Source organism: Rana temporaria, chromosome 8, assembly GCF_905171775.1.
Source record: "Rana temporaria chromosome 8, aRanTem1.1, whole genome shotgun sequence".
Classification (NCBI taxonomy): domain Eukaryota; kingdom Metazoa; phylum Chordata; class Amphibia; order Anura; family Ranidae; genus Rana; species Rana temporaria.
Genome location: NC_053496.1, coordinates 127,581,515 through 127,604,254, shown reverse-complemented (window position 1 = coordinate 127,604,254; position 22,740 = coordinate 127,581,515). Strand labels below are relative to the sequence as shown.

The 22,740-nt window shown below is 43.5% G+C and overlaps 1 protein-coding gene across 1 annotated transcript in view; it reads right to left on the bottom strand.

Annotated features, from left to right (window-relative positions):
* Positions 1 to 22,740, bottom strand: part of LOC120909060 (pulmonary surfactant-associated protein D-like) — a 61,497-nt gene that overhangs the window by 16,831 nt on the left and 21,926 nt on the right. Inside the window, exon 4 of the mRNA XM_040320684.1 lies at positions 13,417 to 13,503. Within this exon, the coding sequence (XP_040176618.1) occupies positions 13,417 to 13,503 (87 nt within the window). The remainder of the gene's footprint in view (positions 1 to 13,416; positions 13,504 to 22,740) is intronic.

Genomic DNA, 22,740 nt, shown 5'->3' with positions numbered 1-22,740 from the left:
GTGCTTTATAAATTTTATATTTTGTGTTTTATGTAAAAGGCCAATTAAGTGGCACTAATATTGTGACATGAAAACTATTATGGAGTTATAACATTAAAACACAAAAGGGTATGAATGTAGATGTGATGAAGTATAATGAAATATTTTGTAATGGATAGTAATAGGAATGGCAACCCGCGATCGCTCATTACAGAGTGAGAACCGGGAGCTGTGTGTGTAAACACACAGCTCCCGGTACTTTCGGGGGAGAAATGACTGATCGCATGTTTATACAATGTATGAACAGCGATCTGTAATTTTCCCTAGTCAGTCCCACCCCCCTTCAATTAACCCCTTTCTCACCCCCTAGTGTTAACCCCTTCCCTGCCAGTGAAATTTTTACAGTAATCAATGCATTTTTATAGCACTGATCGGCTGATCGCTATAAAAATGCCAATGGTCCCAAAAATGTGTCAAAAGTGTCCGCCATAATGTCGCAGTACTGATAAAAATCGCCGCCATATTTTAATAAAAATGCCATAAAATGGCCCCCCATTTTGTAGACGCTATAACTTTTGCGCAAACCAATCAATAAACGCTTATTGCGATTTTTTATATATAATAATATGAATAGTGATTTTTCCTGTAAAAAATTATAAATCACATGGAAATTCCTGTGTGGAATTTCATAAATGAAATAAGTGGAAAGAAAAGTCCAATATGTGCAATAAAGTCCATAAAAACAAATCACCATGTGCAAAGTGGAGCGAATCTTGATGATACTCCAAGTATATATATTCAAGTGTGAGTGATCACCGCCACCAATAGGGATAAATGGAGGCTTACCAGAGCTGATGGACTTGAGCTGACATACGTCACTACAAGTCTATATAGGCTTATGGTACTAGGTAGAGTACACGGGATCAGACGGTACAAACATCCAGGGCCTTGGTTAGAAGTCAGATGCTGTCACTTCATGTATAACAATGTAACGAGAAGGCCTTTGATCCATAGAGCTCCGCAGTGAGCCGGGTAGTTTAGAGAAGGCAAGGGAAGAAAGATAGCCACATAGTGTAATCCAATAAAAAACTATGTAATTTATTTAAAATAGTCAAGTACACTCACATGTATCCTGAATTAAAATTGCATGATAAAAATGGTTTGAGGTGGCAGTGGAGACGACCCAACGCGTTTCGTGTTAGTAACACATCATCTGGGGTGTCTCTCCACTGAAGCCCCCTAGAATTTATAACAAAACAGTATCCCTACCTCCAATCAGACGGTGGCATCCTGTCTCCCCATCTGCAGCATTACGGCTGTCAGGCCATGTTGTTTAGACCAGGAAGTACCTAACGGCGTGCGTTTCACACCTCGTTCTGGAGCCATGACAAACAGGTATTCAGTGGTGCGCCATAGAACGATGCGTTCCTAGCCTCACAAGCGAAAATCGCTTGTGATTGGACTATCTGAATCCTTTTTCATACAACGCCGTGTTTTACGCGGTGTGCGTTCCAAACGTGCGTTCCAAGACTCATCTGCGGAAATCGCGTCTGATTGGGTCAGATCTCTCCGATACGACGCCGTGTTTAGGCGACGTGCGTTCCAGGTATGATAACCAGGTGGGCGGAAGCGTGTCGTGTGACGCCGCTCCGCAGAGAGCAATTCAATAGGGTGGACATTGCCCATAGAGATGCCACGGGATGCAATGCAGATTTGTTCAAAAAAGGATGTATCAAAAAATCGAAATAATGGTACCGCATGAGTTATTGGATAATAAAAGAAAAAAAAAAAAAAGGGGGAATGGAGACAAGTAAAAGGCCAAAAGGATACTATTAAATTATGTCATTTCTGACTAAAAATAAAGAGAGAAACAGCAATCTCAACACTGTTCCCAAAACACGGCTGGAAAAAAGCTAACACGCATGTCCCGCATATGTAATATACACATATTCATAAATGGACATATATATAAAGATACATATATTGTGGCTTAGTGTCCATGAAAAGTTTATTAATATCGACATATCATGTATGAAAAAATATATATGGATAAGAATACAAAATCATTTTTGTGCTGAGCAATGAATGATATTATATGAACAAAGAACCATAAAGTAAAAAATATGACGGTGAATGCTGCATATAGATAGGACAAGATGCCACTCACAATAAAGTTGTAAAACATGTCATATATTTACCATTAGTATATTAGTGCATATTTATACAGAAAAAATGTATAAAAATGGGGAAAAAAGAAAAAATTTAATAAAAAATAAATGATAAATGAATAATAAAAAAAAAAAAAAATGAAAATAAAATATCGAATGAACAAGACGGGAAGGGGTAAAGGGGGAATTCCTATGATTGATTAATAAAAGCATTGATGTCCCACTCGACATTCATGCCGAGAGGGACATAGGTTTGGAGTTCAAAGATCCAATAAGTTTCTAAACGTGATACCCCTCTAGTCATAGCACCGCCTCTCCAAGGGGGCGTGTACTTGTCTATGTCTTATGGAACTGTTTATAGTGCCTGGGTACAGGGTGTTTGGTATCGCCCCCTTTAATTAAGGCAATATGCTCTCCCACCCTGATTGCGAATGTACGTATAATACGCCCCACGTATTGCTTGCCACAAGGGCAGGTAATTAAATAAACAATATATTTAGTTTCGCAAGTGCAAAAAGATCTAATGTTATATTGTTTAGATGTAACCATGGATGTAAATTGGGCGATTTTACGCTTTCCCAGCGCATTATGATGGCAAACTTGACACCTCTTACAAGGGTAGAAACCAACCATATTATGGAAAAAGGAGCTCCTTGTAGGCGGGTTAATATTAGGGGCAACAAGACTTTGTAAGGAAGGGACACCTTTAAATATCACCTTTGCCTGGTCGGGTAATAATGGACCCAAAACATTGTCTCCTCTCAGAACGTTCCAATGCTTATTAGTTATATTTTTGACCTGTCTGTATTGCGTTGAATAGGAAGTAAGCATAGCAAATTTAAACCCAGCATCCGGTTCACGTTTAGGTTTTACCGATATTAATGACTTTCTGCTGAGTAATGATATATGTTGGATTTCGCTTTCAACCTCATCTGCCAAGTAACCCTCATCTACAAAGCGTGATTTCAAAATAACAGCTTGAGCCAAATATGTGATATTGTCGCTACAGTTCCTACGGAGCCTGAGAAATTGGCTACGAGGAACGGAGCGAAGCCAGGATGGGTGATGGCAACTTCCCATAGGGATATACCCATTAAGATCGGTGGATTTAATATAGGTCTTAAATTTAAACTGGCAATCAACAATCGATATTTCCAAATCTAGAAAATGTATATTGCTGGTACTAGACTCATAAGTCAAAGAAATGCCCCGATCGTTGGAATTTAGTAAATCCATTTAGTGATTCTGGAGTGCCCTTCCATGGGAGGAGGATGTCGTCTATATACCTGGCCCAGACGACCAAAGATGGGTCACCTATGGCATAGACGACATCCTCCTCCCATTTGGCCATAAATAGGTTAGCCAGACTGGGGGCAAATTTAGCCCCCATGGCTACTCCACGTTTTTGTAGGTAATATTTCTGATTAAACCAAAAAAATGTTTTCGTAGTGGCGAACTCAAGTAGTTCTATCAGGTAATCGCATTGAAACGAGGCCAATGAATGTTCAGATAGTATTGGACTGCATTAATTCCTAACTCATGTGGTATGTTGGTATATAATGAGGCTACGTCCGCTGTAGCCATAATGTAGCCCTCCTGTATCACCAAATTCTCAAGAAGGCGGATGGTATCGCCTGTATCCTTCAAATATGAGGGTATCTTCTTTACGAGAGGTTGGAGATAATGATCAATGTACCAACCTATACGTGAGGTAATGGAATTGATACCACTCACGATAGGTCGGCCGGGCGGATGAGTGGAATTTTTGTGTATTTTCGGCAGAAAATAAATCGTAGGAATACGGGGGACTTTGGGGATCAAATATGCACTTTCTTTGTTAAGGATTTTTAAATCAATACCTTTGGTAACCAAAGTTTGAAGTTGCTTTTTATATACATATGTGGGGTTATTCGCTATCTCCACATATGTATCAGGTTCACTCAAGATACGGAACATTTCCGTTTCATATTGTGCCTTGTCAAGGATAACAATCCCTCCGCCCTTGTCGGCCGGACGTATGACAAGGTCCTTGTTATCACATAATTATTTAAGTCCTGCAGACGACAAGGGTTGTGGATAGGATCTCTTCACAGTCAGCTGTGATAGGTCTTTTAAGACCAGATCCTTAAAAACTTTTACAGCCGGAGCAACAGGGACAGGTGGATTAAACAATGACGGATTCGCCAACCCTGAATGGACTGTGCCTGAAGTCGCTGCACGATCTTCAAACTTATGTGTGTTGGATATCATATATCTTTGTATATTGATTTTCCTAACATACTTTTGAAGGTCAATAAAAGTATTGAATTTATTTAATTTTTTTGGAGGGGCGAATTTAAGGCCCTTGTCCAAAACCGATTGTTCAGCAGGGGTGAGTATAGCTATACTCAAATTAAAAATACCCTGACCGCTTAAACCTTTCTTCTCTTTTCTGTACCCTATGTCCTCCTCTACATCCTCTCTTGGGTTTAGGCTTTTTCTGCGAGAAGGATGGTCCTCGTGAAAACCCCGCCCACCATGTGAGTCCCGTTGGTTGTATTGATATGGGGACTGTGCATAATCGTCTCTTGTATGATATTGATCATATGAACGTTGGTCTCTAAGAGGAGAGAACCTATTATGCACAGGGACTGAGGAGGTATTGTAAGCATGGTGATAGTTCTCATGGCGATCTCCATAAGAGACTGAAGGAGTGCCAGGTGCATATCTCCCCTGATCAGGATGATGATGATAAGATCCTGTATGTTGGGAGGTACCCCTAAAGTGTCCCTACCTCCTTTTTTACCTCTATTGTTGCCTCGACCCCGAGATTGACCACTTGGAGTGGAAGGCCCTGGCTGTGACCTTTGGGGTAAGGGAAATGCATTAGGTCCCATAAATGAAGTGGACCCAGCTACAATAGTAGGTAAGGTACCGAAGGGAATAGTTGTAAGTCCTGTCATAACGGCAGGGACAGTATCCATAGGGGTGGCAGATGTAAAAGTTTTCTGCCACTTGAAAACTGCTCTAGATTTATAATCCCCTACATCACGGGAATATTTTTTGTGCTTTTTAGCACGTTGTTCCTTATCCTCTCTTTCGAGATTGAAGACTAGAGGAAAGTGAATTATATTCTATAGAGTTTTTGTATGACAAAAGCTTATCTCTAAGTTCCTTAATCTCCTTATCGAGGGATAGAAGTCTAGCCTTCTTCCTCAGAATGAGGAAACTTAGGAAGTTGGTACCCGCATCATTAAAATATTTGTACCAGGACTCTATGTCCGTATCACCCTGCTGGGGATTGATCCCCCACCGGAGGCTCCTGGGAACCATACCCTCAGTGATATATTGATCAAGAAAGATGATATCCCACTGGGTGTGTAATTCTGACGTCATGATGTTTTTTAGACGTACAGTAGGTGTTTGTGATATTGTGTTTTTAGCACGACAGCATCGCGCTGATTCTCGGCGACATGGTGCCGAGATCTCGCACTCACTGGAATAGTGACAGCACATCCCAGCAAGCGCGTCATAGAAGCGACGGGAGATCCGACTTGGATTCCCGCCAATTCTACACGTGTGCGGCATTTGTTATGAATCCTGAGGGGGAAGTCCCCGCCGGATTTTAAATAAAAATCCGGCATGGGTTCCCCCCTCAGGAGCATACCGGGCCCTTAGGTCTGTTATGGGTTGTAAGGAGAGCCCCCCTACACCGAAAAATACGGAGTAGGAGGTCCCCCTACAATCCATACCAGACCCGTATCCAAAGCACGCTACCCGGCCGGCCAGGAAGGGAGTGGGGACGAGCGAGCGCCCCCCCCCCTCCTGAGCCGTACCAGGCTGCATGCCCTCAACATGGGGGGGTTGGGTGCTCTGGGGTATGGGGGGCGCACTGCGGCCCCCCCACCTCAGAGCACCCTGTCCCCATGTCAGTGTTTCTCAACTCCAGTCCTCAAGGCGCCCCAACAGGTCATGTTTTCAGGATTTCCCTCAGATGAAATGGCTGTGGTAATTACTAAGGCAGTGAAACTGATCAAATCACCTGTGCAAAATGATGGAAAGCCTGAAAACATGACTTGTTGGTGCGCCTCGAGGACTGGAGTTGAGAAACACTGCCCCATGTTGATGAGGACAGGGCCCCTTCCCAACAACCCTGGCGGTTGGTTGTCGGGGTATGCGGGCGGGAGGCTTATCGGAATCTGGGAGCCCCCTTTAATAAGGGGGCCCCCAGATACCGGCCCCCCACCCTAAGTGAATGGATATGGGGTACATCGTACCCCTATCCATTCACCTGTAGGAAAAATGTCAAAGTTAATAAATACACCACACAAGGGTTTTTAAAATAATTTATTTTTCTGCTCCGGAGGCTCCCCCTGTCTTCTTTATTAGCTCTTTTACCAGGGGGAGCTTCTTCTTTGACGTCTTCGGGTGGGTGGGGGCCGCCGTCTGGTTCTCTTCCACCGCCGGGGGGGGGCACTTTTAAAAAAGCCCCCACCCCCCGGCGGGTTTCCTCCGGCGTCTTCGGCGGGGGGGCTTCTTCTTCCGCTATCCCGACGGGTCTTCTCCGCTATCCGGGGGGTCTTCTCAACTCTCCGGGGGTCTCCTTCTATGTTCGCCGCTCTCCGCTGTTGACTCGGCGCACCCCGGTTCTTCCTCTCGCTGTCCGGTGCCTTCTTCTTCCGTGCTGTACGTCTTCTTCTCCTTCCGTGCTGTGAGTTCTTCTTCCGTGCTGTGACGTCATGTTCTTCACTTCTCTTCTTCTCCCGATGTTGACACGTCGCCTTTCCTCGCTGCAATGACGGGTGCGCGGCTTGCATCGGATTTATATAGACCTCACAATCCCATCATGCTCTGGTACCTACCCATGTGATGCCTACCCACGTGGGTAGGTATCACATGGGTAGGTACAGAGCATGATGGGACTGTGAGGCCTATATAGGTCCAATGCAAGCCGCGCACACGTCATTTCAGCGAGAAGAGCCGGCGTGTCAACATCTGGAGAAGAGAAGAAGATGACGTCACAGCCCGGAAGAAGAAGAATACGTCACAGCACGGAAGAAGAAGATAGATGTTCAGCGCTGAAGGAGAAGGCACCGGACAGCTGGAGGAAGAACCGGGGTGCGCCGAGTCAACAGCGGAGAGCGGCGAACATAGCAGAAGACCCCCGAAGAGTGAAGAAGACCCCCCGGATAGCCGAAGAAGACCCCCCCGGATAGCGGAAGAAGCACACCACCCCCCGCCGAAGACGTCGGAGGAAACCCGCCGAGGAGTGGGCGCTTTTATAAAAGCGACCACCCCGGCGGTGGAAGAGAACCAGACGGCGGTGAAGAGCGGCCCCCACCCGAAGACGTCAAAGAAGAAGCCCCCCCTGGTAAACAGAGCTAAAGAAGACAGGGGGCGGCCTCCGGAGCAGACTAATAAATTATTTTAAAAACTCTTGTGTTGTGTTTATTGACTTTAACATTTTTCCTCCAGGTGAATGGGTAGGGGTACGATGTACCCCATATCCATTCACTTAGGGTGGGGGGGCCGGTATCTGGGGGCCCCCTTATTAAAGGGGGCTCCCAGATTCCGATAAGCCTCCCGCCCGCATACCCCGACAACCAACGGCCAGGGTTGTCGGGAAGGGGCCCTGTCCTCATCAACATGGGGACAGGGTGCTCTGGGGTGGGGGGGCCCCGCAGTGCGCCCCCCTGCCCCAGAGCACCCAACCCCCCCATGTTGAGGGCATGCAGCCTGGTACGGCTCAGGAGGGGGGGGGCGCTTGCTCGTCCCCTCTCCTTTCCTGGACGGCCGGGTAGCGTGCTTTGGATACGGGTCTGGTATGGATTGTAGGGGGACGGCTTTGTCTCTATCGCGGCAAGCCAGCTCGGCGCTGGCTCCCGCGATGGGGCTCGTAGGTGCTCAATCTCGCCGAGAAAGGGAGCGAGATTGACACAATATCGCGTGCACCTACTGTAGGAACATGCCACTCAGTTCACTGCGGAGCTCTATGGATCAAAGGCTTTCTCGTTACATTGTTATACATGAAGTGACAGCATCTGACTTCTAACCAAGGCCCTGGATGTTTGTACCGTCTGATCCCGTGTACTCTACCTAGTACCATAAGCCTATATAGACTTGTAGTGACGTATGTCAGCTCAAGTCCATCAGCTCTGGTAAGCCTCCATTTATCCCTATTGGTGGCGGTGATCACTCACACTTGAATATATATACTTGGAGTATCATCAAGATTCGCTCCACTTTGCACGTGGTGATTTGTTTTTATGGATTTTATTGCACATATTGGACTTTTCTTTCCACTTATTTCATTTATGAAATTCCACACAGGAATTTCCATGTGATTTATTATTTTTTACAGGAAAAATCACTATTCATATTATTATATATGCATTTGACCGTAGCGCTACACATTTTTGTTTTCTATGTAGAAGAATACGTATCGGCCTAAACTGAGGAAAAAAAACTTTTTTTTATATATTTTTGGGGGATATTTATTACAGCAAAAAGTTTAAAATATTATTTCTTCTTCAAAATTTACGCACTATTTTTGTTTATAGCGCAAAAACTAAAAACCGCAGAGGTGATCAAAAACCACCAAAAGAAAGCTCTATTTGTGGGAAAAAAAGGATGCCAATTTTGTTTGGGAGCCACGTCGCACAACCACGCAATTGTTAAAGCGACGCAGTGCCAAATCGCAAAAAGTGGCCCGGGTCATTGACCAGAAAAATGGTCCGGGGCTGAAGTGGTTAAGGAATGAAAATGGGACGTTAATGGCAAGGTGGGATGTTTACCCCTATGAACTACTGTATTTATCAGCGTATAACACAGTGCGTGCGTGTTATACACCAATATTTGTTTTTTTACCAACAGGGGGTGGGGGTCGGGTGGTCCACGCCGGGTGTCACACATTTGGGGGGTAGTGAAGCCAGCCACCCCCCCCCCCTATTCTGGCACTTGGACAGCACTGCCAGCAAAGTCTAAAGTTAGGAAAAAATCACTGCCAGCCCCTTCTCCTACACCGCTCCTCCTATTGTTTCACTCTCATTGTAAGCTGAAGCTTTTAAATACCTCAATAGTATTGTTTTTGTTGCCTGCTCTCCTCCCCTTGCTCCTCCTCCTCCGAGTGTTGCTTTAGATTGGAAGAGGAGAGCTGTCACATGACCATCCATGAAACGTCAAAGGAGAGCAGTCATGTGACTGGGTTCATGCAAGAACGAAGCTATTGAGGTATATTTAGAGACTTTGATTTACAATGAGAGTGACGCAGGAGGAGCTGTGTATGAGAAAGGGCTGGCAATTATTTATTCTTAACTCTAGAGTACACTGGCAGTCCTGTCCCAGGAGACTACAGGTCTCCTGGGAATGCAGGGGGGCTGTGTATTGTAAGGGGCTGTGTATTTTGCAGAGGGTGGGGGGGATGTGTGCTGTGTACTGTGGGTGGCTGTGTATTGTGCAGAGGGTGGGGGGCTATGTACTGTGGGGGGCTGTGTGCTGTGGGGGGCTGTGTGCTGTGTACTGTGGGAGGCTGTGTATTGTGCAGAGGGTGGGGGGCTGTGTGCTGTGGGCAGCTGTGTATTGTGCAGAGGGTGGGGGGCTATGTACTGTGGGGGGCTGTGTGCTGTGGGGGGCTGTGTGCTGTGTACTGTGGGAGGCTGTGTATTGTGCAGAGGGTGGGGGGCTGTGTGCTGTGTACTGTGGGGGTCTGTGTGCTGTGTATTGTGCAGAGGGTGGACGGCTGTGCATTGTGCAGAGGGTGGGGGGCTGTGTATTGTTACAGAGGGTAGGGGGCTGTGTACTGTGCACTTTCGATTTTAGTTGACTAAAAGGATTTTATTCGACTAAAATGTACTGGAGATTTTAGTTGACTAAAATGCGATGACTAAAATGGGACTAAAACTAAAATGGTATTTTAGTCAATGACTATGATTCTGAAACCACGCCCCCTTTAAAAAAAATGTATCCCACTAGCAGTGGGAGTCTGGATAGGGAATGCCAGAGCAAGGTGAGATAACGCAGCAAGGGCTGCTAATTTATATTTTTACTGGTGCATGACATTCATTTTTTTTGTAAGATGGATTAAGAATTTAAACTACATTTGCTTCTTGGCCCGCTTTTCCCAGATGCCTCTACTTGTGCCACCATTCAGGGCCGGATTAACAATGGGGCTGATAGAGCTGCAGCTCCAGGCCCCTTTCTCAAGATAGGCCCATTTGCCCAAAAAAAAAAAAAAAAAACCACTTGCCGACCGCGCACCGTCGTTATACGTCCACAAGGTGGCTCGGCTGGGCGAGAGCACGTAGTATGACGTCCTCTCTCCCAGCCGCCACTAGGCGGCGCGCGCGCCCCCCGCTCGCCCCCGACTCCCGTGCGTGTGCCCGACGGGCGCGATCGCCGCCGGGCACACGCGATCGCTCGTTACAGAGCGGGGACCGGGAGCTGTGTGTGTAAACACACAGCTCCCGGTCCTGTCAGGAGGGGAAATGCTGATCTTCGGTTCATACAATGTATGAACAGAGGATCAGTGTTTCCCCTAGTGAGGCCACCCCCCTCCCCCACAGTAAGAACACACCCAGGCATACTTGACCCCTTCCCCGCCCCCTAGTGTTAACCCCTTCACTGCCAGTGGCATTTTTATAGTAATCCAATGCATTTTTATAGCACTGATCGCTATAAAAATGCCAATGGTCCCAAAAATGTGTCAAAAGTGTCCGAAGTGTCCGCCATAATGTCGCAATACTGAAAAAAAAATCGCTGATCGCCGCCATTACTAGTAAAAAAAATATAATAAAAATACCCCCTATTTTGTAAACGCTAAAACTTTTGCGCAAACCAATCAATAAACGCTTATTGCGATTTTTTTTTTACGAAAAATATGTAGAAGAAAACGTATCGGCCTAAACTGAGGAAAAAAAATGTTTTTTTATATATTTTTGGGGGATATTTATTATAGCAAAATGTAAAAAATATTAATTTTTTTCAAAATTGGCTCTCTATTTTTGTTTATAGCGCAAAAACTAAAAACCGCAGAGGTGATCAAATACCACCAAAAGAAAGCTCTATCTGTGGGAAAAAAAGGACGCCAATTTTGTTTGGGAGCCACGTCGCACGACCGCGCAATTGCATGTTAAAGCGACGCAGTCCCGAATCGCAAAAAGTACTCTGGTCTTTGGGCAGCAATATTGTCCGGGGGGTAAGTGGTTAAGATTTTTTTTTCTAAGATCGAATTTGGGGGGTTGTAGCTCGATGACCAGAGGTCACAGAAACCCTACATTTGGGGGTAGGCATGGGAAGAGCTACCCCACAACTGGTTAAAATATGGGACGGCTATCATTTATGGTTCCGGAGATACTGTCCTGCTTGCACAGCCTGTCAGAAGCTACATTCGGAGCGGCCAATATAAATACAAGCTGACACACTGCAGCAGACTGATAGGATCACAGTGCTTATAATAATTATTTGTATATTACTCATGGTAATTAACCCCTTGCCACCCAGGCCAATTCTGACACTTCTCTACTACATATAAAAATCATCATTTGTTTTTTGCTAGAAAATTACTCTATGGTGGTCTTTGCACTTTTTATGTTGCACGGTACAGAGCTGCACGATTCTGGCTAAAATGAGAATTGCAATTTTTTTGCTTAGAAGATAGATCACGATTCTCTCACGATTGTTGCGGCGTAACATCATCTTTCACATTAAAAAAAAAAAAAAAATGGGCTAACTTCACTGTTTTTTGTTTTTTATGGTTTTTATTATTCATTGAAGTGGGAAAATGCAGTGTGACATAACATATTGCAGCAATAGCCATTGTATTCCCTAGAGTCTCTGCTAAAATATATATAATGTTTGGCAGTTCCAAGTAATTTTCTAGCAAATAATATTGCTTTCTAACTTAAAGGAGTTCTCCAAGCTAAAACTTTTAACCCCCGCTGTGCCCGGGCTGTAAAACTATACAAAATAAACTTTCACTTACCTGCCTACGATCCCCCGTTGTTCTGATATCGCCGTCCCGGTCTGTATGTAGGAAGCGCCGGTGTAATTGTTTTAGGTAGGACGGAAAAAAATGGTTTTCAGGCGTATTTCGTTTTGAGAATCAGGTGCAAAAATACGCGCGTCGCTTTTTTCAATTACGCCGCGCATCTCTAGATACGTCGGCGTAAGTGCTTTGTGAATCTGGCCCTTTGTTCCTGCTTTTCTTAAGTGGTTAAGGTGAAAAAAACTTTTACCTTTACAACCCCTTTAACTGGTTGTTCAGGAATACAATGGCAGTGGTTACAAATAAATAAAACTGTCATGTAGATTATACTACCTGAGAGGAATCCTGGTTTGCATCCAAAAGTCTCTCTAATTTGCTTGATAAATGTCTCATTTAGGTGACTACAGTGCAATAAGATTCAAGACATACAGGCCCAGATTCAAGAAGCACTTGCGCCCGCGCAACCATAGTTGCGCGGCGCAAGTGCTTACTTGCTCCGGTGTAACGAGTGCTCCTGATTCAGGAACCTCGTTACACCGAATGCAGCCTAGGATGTGACAAACATAAGCCTCCTTATGCCTTCACATCCCAGGCTGCATTCTTGCGTTGGCCGCTAGGGGGCGCGGCCTTTGTGATCGGCGTGTAGTATGCAAATTGCATACTACCACCGATTCACAAAAGTTGCGCGGGCCCTGCGTACGCAAGGTACGGAGTTTCCGTACGGCGCCTTTAGCATAAGGTTGCTCCTGCTAATAGCAGGCGCAGCCAATGCTAAAGTATAGCTGCGCCTCCCGCTCGCGACGTTTAAATTTCACGTCGTTTACGTAAGTGAACCGTGAATGGCGCTGGACGCCATTCACGTTCACTTACAAGCAAATGACGTCCTTGCGACGTCATTTGCCGCAATGCACGTCGGGAAAGTTTCCCGACGGAGCATGCGTTGTTCGCTCGGCGCGGGAGCGCGCCTAATTTAAATGATTCCCGCCCCCGGCGGGATCATTTACATTAGGCAGCCTTGCGCCCGGCTGCTTAGCATATTGCCCGTGCAATTTACGGAGCAACTGCTCCGTGAATCGCGGGCAAAGCGCAATATTTGTGTGGGCGCAGAGAAAAAAATTTGCTCTTTGCCCACGCAAATATTGCGCGATTCTACTTGAATCTGGGCCACAGTATGTAGATCACAGATGTACATTCTTTATGTAATTAATGTTCAAGTACTTCAGTAAGACATTGTTTTACATTTGCAAGCCAATCACTACATTAGCCCCTCTTTATATTGAATCACTTTTATTGGATTTCATGAATTACCTGGGCTTCCTTTCTCTCCTTTTTGCCCTTGTCCTCCTGGCAAACCAACTCCCCTTTCACCTGTCTCCCCTTTATTTCCAGTCGGTCCTAAGGAAAGAAATATTATACAAAAGATTTAAGATGTCATTATAAACAAATAATAGTATTAACTACATTGTTCAACTATTATTTCTAAAATATAAACACATGAAAATTCTAATTCTGGGCAATTTAATCTTCAAGCATATCTATACCCCAACAAAAATGTAATATATTGCACCTTACTGGTGCTTAGATGTGGTGGCTGCATTGGAGGTATTTTTTCAGCATGTATTCCTTTATTTTATCCTAGTAACGCTTTGAATAACACGTTTTTGCAACACTCACTCCACTGTATCTATGGAGGGAGCCATGTTTGTCACCCAGGCTAAACTTCAAACACGTTTTCATATCTTTATCTACATTACAGTAGTGTAATGAGGATTATCATTTTACAGAGAGAAGAAAACAGTGTTTGTACTTTTAGTTCAGCTAATAGAAGTGACAAGGACACTGCAATTCTAGCAAGATCAACACGTATCTTCTGTACAAATGGAAAAATCCAGATAGCAGCACTCCAAAAAGAGATCTTTATTGTATTAAAACAGTCCATACAGCAATCAAAGTCACAGATTAATCACTTAAGCCCCGGACCATATTGCTGGTCAAAGACCAGGCCACTTTTTGCGATTCGGCACTGCGTCGCCTTAACTGACAATTGCGCGGTCGTGCGACGTGGCTCCCAAACAAAATTGGCGCCCTTTTTTTCCCACAAATAGAGCTTTCTTTTGGTGGTATTTGATCACCTCTGCGTTTTTTGCGTTATAAACAAAAATAGAGCGACAATTTTGAAAAAAATTTATATTTTTTACTTTTTGCTATAATAAATATCCCCCAAAAATATATAAAAAAAATATTTTTTTCCTCAGTTTAGGCCGATACGTATTCTTCTACATATGTTTCGTAAAAAAAAATCACAATAAGCGTTTATCGATTGGTTTGCGCAAAAGTTATAGCGTTTACAAAATAGGGGATAGTTTTATGGCATTTTTATTAATATTTTGTTTTTACTAGTAATGGCGGCAATGTGCGATTTTTATCGGTACTGCGACCTTATGGCGGACACTTCGGACACTTTTGACATATTTTTGGGACCATTTGCATTTTTATAGTGCTATAAAAGTGGTTATCTGCTTTCATTTAGAAAAACCTTCTGCACCTAGGCTTGGAAACAGCTAGCTTCCTAAAAAGGGTACATAATATACATACAAATACACAGTAAAACTGTCACAACCACTTTACTTAGAGGAATCCTGACTTGCATCCAATAGTGTCCCTAATTTGCTTTTTAAAACGTTCCCTTCCGCATCAGGTGACTACAGTGCATTATCCCTCCAAGACATAGGCCCCATACACACGATAGAATTTATCCGCAGATACGGTTCAGCGGACCGTATCCGCGGATAAATCCTCTCTAAGATTTCAGAGGATTTCAATGCGATGGCGTGTACACACCATCGCATTGAAATCCGCGCTGAAATCCTCTGCCGATGACGTGTCGCGCCGTCGCCGCTATTATGACGCGGCGACGGGCGCGACGCTGTCATATAAGGAATTCCACGCATGCGTCTATTCATTACGGCGCGTGCGGGGAATCCCTTTGGACGGATGGATCCGGTAAGTCTGTACAGACGAGCGGATCCATCCGTTGGAATGGATTCCAGCAGATGGATTTGTTGAGCATGTCAGCAAATATCCATCTGCTGGAAATCCATCCCAGGGGAGATTTATCCGCGGATAAATATCCGACGGAGTGTACACACCATAGGATCTATCCGCAGAAACCCATTTGATGGGATTTATCTGCGGATAGATTCTATGGTGTGTATGGGGCCATACAGTATATTGGCTAGAGATGAATATTCTTTATGGAATTTATGTACATATACTTTAGTCCTTCTTTTACAGTTGTAACATTTTTGAGTATGGCCTCAATTAAAACTAATAAAGTAAAAATACTATAAGTGCCATCATCCAGAATAAATGATACAGGAATAGGGCCAAGTGAGCATGAGGTGAGGGCTGCTAGTGCCGTCTAACATATAAATGCTCATTGGTCATAGGAATGTTGACTAGGACTTTTCTGGGCACTGATAACACAACAAAAAATAATCATAAAAATATTTTATTAACATAAAAGATTATACAATATTAAAAACATTTGAGCCAAACCCCACAATAGAAAAACAGCGTTGTAGATAACGGAAACCGTCACATATCTGTTAAAGTGGAGAGGGCCAAGACCTCGACCGTTTTCACGGTAATACCGCTTCTTCAGGAGGATCTGTATAATATACAATATTATTTACATGACTAGCAATAATATACAAAAACAAGATAAATAGAACATTACAGCATTTTAGCATCATGAATACAGTCAAATGTCAAAAGAGGATGTCTATCTGCTCATCAGAAAGGGGTTCATGGACCAGGCATCGGCTCAGAAAAGTCCCCCCCCTTGCCGAACGAGGGAGAATTATGTGACACATTCTGATAAGATAAACGGCATAAATAGCCAAGTTGGGGCCACCACGTGAGGATATAAATAGATTGAAAAAGAGAGGAGAGGGGGGGTGAAGCAAAGACAAAGAAAGAATGGGGGGGGTGAAGGGCAGGAGGTAAAAAGGAAAGAAAAGGGGAAGGGGAGAGATGAAGAATGGGGGGAAAGGGGGAGGGTTTGGGGAAGGGTGAGGAAAATTGAAGGGTAAGGGGAAAGAAAACAAGGAGAGGAAAGGAAAAGAAAAAAGGTTTTGGGGAAGGAAGTGAAGAAGGGGAGGGGAAGAAAGAAAAGGGGGGGGGACAAGGGAAAGGGGAGATAGAGAAAGAGAAGAGGGGGGGAGAGGGAAAAAATAGGAAAAAAAGGAGGGGGAGGAATGAGAAGGGGAAAAGAGAGGGGGGAGATTAAAGAAGGAACGGAATAAGAGGGTAATGAGGAAAGGAAGGGGGAAGAAAGAAAGAAGGTATGAAGCTAAAGAAGAAAGGCAGCAATAAGAATAAGGGAAGGTAGGAAACTGAGAAAAGGGGGAAGAGAAGAGGGCGTGGTAATTGAGAAGGGGGGAACAAAGGGGGGATGAAGGAAAGAGTGTGAAAAGGGAAGTAAAAGAGAAGCAAGAGAGGTGAAAGAAATTTAAATAAGAAGGGAGGGAAAAGGGTGGAACCTGCACCATATTAAGGGCCATAGTACTGATGGGTTTAATGCTTTATTCCAAATAAAATTGGAATTAACAATTGCAATTACTGGGCAGTTGCAGGAGTAGGAGTTGCTTTGACTGTATTCATGATGCTAAAATGCTGTAATGTTATATTTATCTTGTTTATGTATATTATTGCTAGTCATGTAAATGATATTGTATATTATTCAGATCCTCCTGAAGAAGCGGTATTACCGCGAAACCGGTCGAGGTCTTGGCCCTCTCCACTTTAACAGATATGTGATGGTTTCCGTTATCTACAATGCTGTTGTTCTATTGTGGGGTTTGGCTCAAATGTTTTTAACCACTTCCTTAATGGGCACATATACCCCTTCCTGACCAGGTGAAATTTCAGCTTCCGGCACTGCGTCGCTTTAACTGACAATTGCGCGGTCATGCGACGTGGCTCCCAAACAAAATTGACGTCCTTTTTTCCCCACAAATAGAGCTTTATTTTGGTGGTATTTGATCACCTCTGCGGTTTTTATTTTTTGCGCTATAAACAAAAATAGAGCGACAATTTTGAAAAAAAAACAATATTTTTTACTTGTTACTATAATAAATTGCCCAATTTTTTTTAAAAAAAAATTTTTTTCTCAGTCTAGGCGATACGTATTATTCTACATATTTTTGTTAAAAAAAAAAAAAAAATCGCAAAAAGCGTCTGGTTTGCGCAAAATTTATTGCGCTTACAAAATAGGGGACAGAATTTTTTTTTTTTTATTATTTTTTTTTTACTACTAATGGCGGCGATCAGCATTTTTTTTCGTGACTGCGACATTATGGCGGAGACATCGGACACTTTTGACACATTTTTGGCGCCATTCACATTTATACAGCGATCAGTGCAATAAATATGCACTAATTACTGTATAAATGTGACTGGCATTGAAGGGGTTAACACTAGGGGGTGAGGAAGGGGTTAATGTGTACCCTGAATTGTGTTACTAACTGTGGGGGAAGGGGGGTGACTGTGGGGGAAGGGGGGTGACTGGGGGATGTGACCGATGCTGTGTCCCTATGTACAAGGGACACAGATCCGTCTCCTCTCTCCCCTGACAGGTCGTGGAGCTCTGTGTTTACACACAGAGCTCCACGTCTTGTCCCTGTAGCCGCCGTTCGCGAGTCCCTGGCGGACATCGCAGCCGCCAGGCACTCGCATCGGCATCTCAGCGATGCGGCGAGCGCGCGCGCCTCCGCCGGACGCGCGTGCGCCCGCGCCGCTGGCTGCGCGCGCAGGCCGTAAAAACACGGCCTCCCAGAGATGTAGAGCCACCCTGCGGCCGTACAAAGTCGTACGGCCGTCGGGAAGTGGTTAATATTGTATAATCTTTTATGTTAATAAATATTTTTATGATTATTTTTTGTTGTGTTATCAGTGCCCAGAAAAGTCCTAGTCAACATTCCTATTTTACAGTTGCAAGTCAATCTTTGCATTAGTTTACTTCATATTTAGTCACCTTCTACTGGTTTTCATGAATTACATGGGCTTCCTTTCTCTCATTTTTGCCCTTGTATTCCCACTCATTGGATCCACTTTATCTTCCATCTACTACCCCTCCCCTTTACTCCTTCAGCTTTCCCTCTTCTACCTTATCTTCCCTTTATGTGATGTTATGAGGAGAGTCTCTATGAAGTTTTTTTTTTTTTTACCATGCCATTGGCTCATAATCTAAGACAATATATTTACAGGAGGTTGATAACATAAATGTACATACAGTAATTTGCAGGTGGCATTTTGATGCTCCTCATTTCCTCCCCTATGATAGCTATTTTTAACTAATTGAAATTATTATAACATTTTCTATAATATCAGGATTCAAGCCAAATGATTTTAAATCAAAAGCCAAAAACCTTAACTTAGAAATACAGATTGTGAAAACGTTACAGGCCTCTTTTCCACTTAAAATTACATTTTTCTCTCTTCCTATTTGGGTAAAAATGTTGCACCATCCATTCATACTGTTGATCACCTAAACTACCCTCCTTTGTTCAAAAAATTATCAGAGGTGGTTAGATACAGTAAGTAGTCATTATCATTGCCTTCATGCTTTGGATGCTGTTATACTCTATGGGGCAGATTCACAGAGCAAGTACGCCAACGTATCTACTGATACGCCGGCATACTTTCAAATTTCCCGCGTCGTATCTTTAGTTTGAATCCTCAAACCAAGATACAACGGCATCTGGGTAAGATCCGACAGGCATACGCCTTCGGATCGCAGATGCAATACTTCGGCGTCCGCTGGGTGGAGTTCGCGTCGTTTTCCGCGTTGGGTATGCAAATGAGCTTTTTTTCGACGATCCACGAACGTACGCGCGGTCGTCGCATTCTCTTACGTCATCTCTAGTCGGCTTTTTCCGGCGTATAGTTAAAGCTGCTATTTTGTGGCGTATAGATAGACTTGCCATGTTAAAGTATGGCCGTCGTTCCCGCTTTGAATTTATTTTTTTGCGTAAGTTCAAAAAAGACGTCGTTGCGACGTCATTTCGCGCAAAGCACGGCGGGAAATTTCGAAATGGAGCATGCGCAGTTCAATCGGCGCGGGGACGCGTTTCATTTAAATGAATCACGCCCCCTACCCACCGATTTGAATTCCGCCGCCAAAAATACACTACGCCTCCGTAAATTACGACACAAATTCATCCTGGATTCGAATTTAAGCCAGGTAAGATACAGCGGCGTATCTATGATACGCTGCCACTGTCCAATTGTATGTGAATCTGCCCCTATATTCTGTCTACAATACTTACTTCATACTCTACCAATGAATATAGTTAATAAAGTTTACATTTAATTTTTAAGTTTAAAGTTTAAAATTTAGATTCCTTTAAATCTGTATGAAAAGAAAAACAGGAAAAGCGCCTCTGAGTTATCTGGTTTAATAGTAATAGGAGATGCAGACATCCAACACTTACATTTAAAATGACAGGAACAGGGATAGAAGTGGTGGTAATTCGGTGAAGCTGGGCTGTGCCTGCAATCTGTAGAGATCTCCGCTCGGAAGCCAGGAGAGCCGAGTATGCATTAATAAGGGAGCGCTGTTTGAACGAGCCGCTCGTATACTGGGTGATGACATCAGAGGGACGGTGGCTTTGTGAATCCTGTCAGCCACCGTCCCTCTGACGTCATCACCCAGTATACGAGCGGCCCGTTCAAACAGCGCTCCCTTGGCGCTGGCTTCCGAGCGGAGATCTCTATAGATTGCAGGCACAGCCCAGCTTCACCGAATTACCACCACTTCTATCCCTGTTCCTGTCATTTTAAATGTAAGTGTTGGATGTCTGCATCTGCTATTACTATTAAACCAGATAACTCAGAGGCGCTTTTCCTTTTTTTCTTTTCTTATGTATGCTCGAGTTGACTTCACTCTTGGAGAGCAGCCCTTGGTTACCTGCTGATATCTGCCTGGTGAATACATCCTATTGGTATGGACTTTTGTATACACTTTTTTGGACTTTAAAAGCTAATATTATCTCCTGAAATGTTGCTGTCATTATACCGTTATACCCAATCCTCAAGTTGATTGTCCTCAATGAACATCCTGAGCGCTGTAATCCTGTGTTATTAAATCTGTATGAGGTACTATCAAGCCAAGCATTAATAGACTTAATATATATATATATTCCTAAATTTCAAGGTGGCTTATTGATGGCAAATTTTCTTTAAAATATTTTCACTCAGTCCAACTTAGCCAACTATTGCAACAAAAAGCATTATAATTCAATGGGCTCAAATTTATTCCCAAAGTTGTTCACTGATCTCAACTGATTCGATCATGTGCATAAAACCTACTCTAAATGTAGATCAGCAATAGTCCATCCCTCCCTATTCCAATCTCTTGCATCTCAGCTAAACTCTAAACACCATCTTCAATACCTTCACTCTCCATAAACCCCTTTATTTCAAAATACTAACTTTATTCTTGAACTATGTCCCAATGATTTTAAATGGTGGGGGAAAAAAAGGGTCTATCGAGAATTGCATTTTTTTACATATATCATAGAATAATGGGCCAAATCCTCAAAGATCCTGCCTAACTTATCTTTTCCCATTTAGGTTACACTGCCTTAAAATTTCTACCTAAGTGCCTGATCCACAAAGCACTTACCTAGAAATTTCAGGCCGTGTAACTTAAATTCTCCCGGCGCAAGGCGGTCCTCTTCTCCAGGGGGCGATTACAATTTAAATGAGGCGCGCTCCCGCACCGGACGTACTGCGCATGCCCATGAAGTAATTTTTCCCGACGTGCATCGCGTGTTTTTACGATACGCCGAGTTTTGAGGATCGCGCCGGGTTAAAAAATTGCAACGGGTTAAAAAAAAGATACGGCGAAAAAAAAAAATCAAATAAAAAAAAAAACGCGGCGATCGAAAAAAAGGTCTGTTTTTACAAGGTGTAAACAGTTTACACCTTGTAAAAGCAGCCCTAATTTTACGTATGCAAACGTAAACTTACGCAGAAAAAACAAAGCTGAAAAGCTTTGTGGATCTCCGTAAGTCCTCATTTGCATACGCAAAGCGGCATTTCAATGCGAAATGCCCCCAGCGGCGGATGCGGTACTGTATCCTAAGATCTGACAGTGTAAGTGTCTTACAGATGTCAGATCTTCTGCCTATCTTTGGAAAACTGCTTCTGAGGATCAGTTCCAAAGATAGGCACAGGGATACACAGGCTGAACAGCAGTTCCGCCTGCGTATCCCTTTTGAGGATTTGGCCCAATATCTTTTGATACTTACAATACATATATAAACTACCAAAGGAAGAAATCCATCATTGTATGTTATCAATTCACTTTCATTTATATACATCTGATATAGAAGTTAAAATGTCTCCCTTTGAATTCTTATGTAAACAATCTGGACATATTTCTTCCCTCTATAAAATCCTATGCTCTTCTAATAAATAGTTATCCTATAGGGGTCTAGAGGTGCATGGTGCTGTGTAATGTAAATGGGTCCAGAGGTAGAAGGGCTGTGCAATGTAAAGAGGTCCTTAGGTGCAAGGTACTGTGTAATGTAAAGGGGTCCAGAGGTGCAGTTGTGGAGAGGGGGTACACAGTAGTGACAAAGAGATATTGAAGGATGCAGAGGTATGCAGGGGGAAAAGTGGGGTGTTTTTACATTTTAAGGTGAGGGGGTGCCAGATATAGGATCCACCCCGGGTGCAAATGCTCTAGGTAAGGCCCCTGACCATGGGGAAAAGTTATTTCCACAACAACTCAATTTTTTTCAAAATCCCATTGTCAGAGGGACAAAAAAGTGAGGTGAAATATTCTAAACAGGGGCACAGACTGCAAAACAAACGTTACTGGGGTGTTGGCCCTTCCCTATGCTATCTATAAATAAAAAAAAAACTTTTTTGACTGGATTTACATCTTAAAAATTTACCTGTTCCAACTTACATACAAATTCAACTTAAGAGCAAACCTACAGAATCTTTTTTGTACCTGGGGACTGTCTGTACCACACTTTATTCATACAGATGTGGAGAAAACCAATACCATATTGCTTTATAATGGTAGATCCTCCAGGTTCTGCTTGTCTTCCTCCTCCCCCTCCTCTTTAAGTTTTGTCACAGGCCCCAGAAGGCTGCGGAATCATTCAAAAAGTGCATTCATGCGCAGTGGGAAGGCGGTTGTGAAGCTGCAAACAGTGGCAATTATTGGCTTCCGTAAGTATTCAGGCCTGGGTCTGGACCCAAAGACACACAAAGAGTCGGATCGAGTGAGGACAGCACTGGGTCCTTGGACAGGCAAGTGTCCTTTTATTAAAAGTCAGCAGCTATAGTATTTGAAGCTGCTGACTTTTAATTTTCTGTTTCAAGGTTGGAGAACCACTTTAAGTTAATTTCTCACAGAGCTTCTTTAAGACAAACTGAGGATCAGGTGAGGAGATCACAATACTGTAGTTGCTGAATATAGAAAAACAGCTTATTAAAGTCAGATACATACCAATTGATAATTGTCATATACATATCAAAACACTCATTATATAGGGATGTGCCATCTATTTAAGTCGAACATGAGTTCGACTCGAACATTGCCTGTTCGTC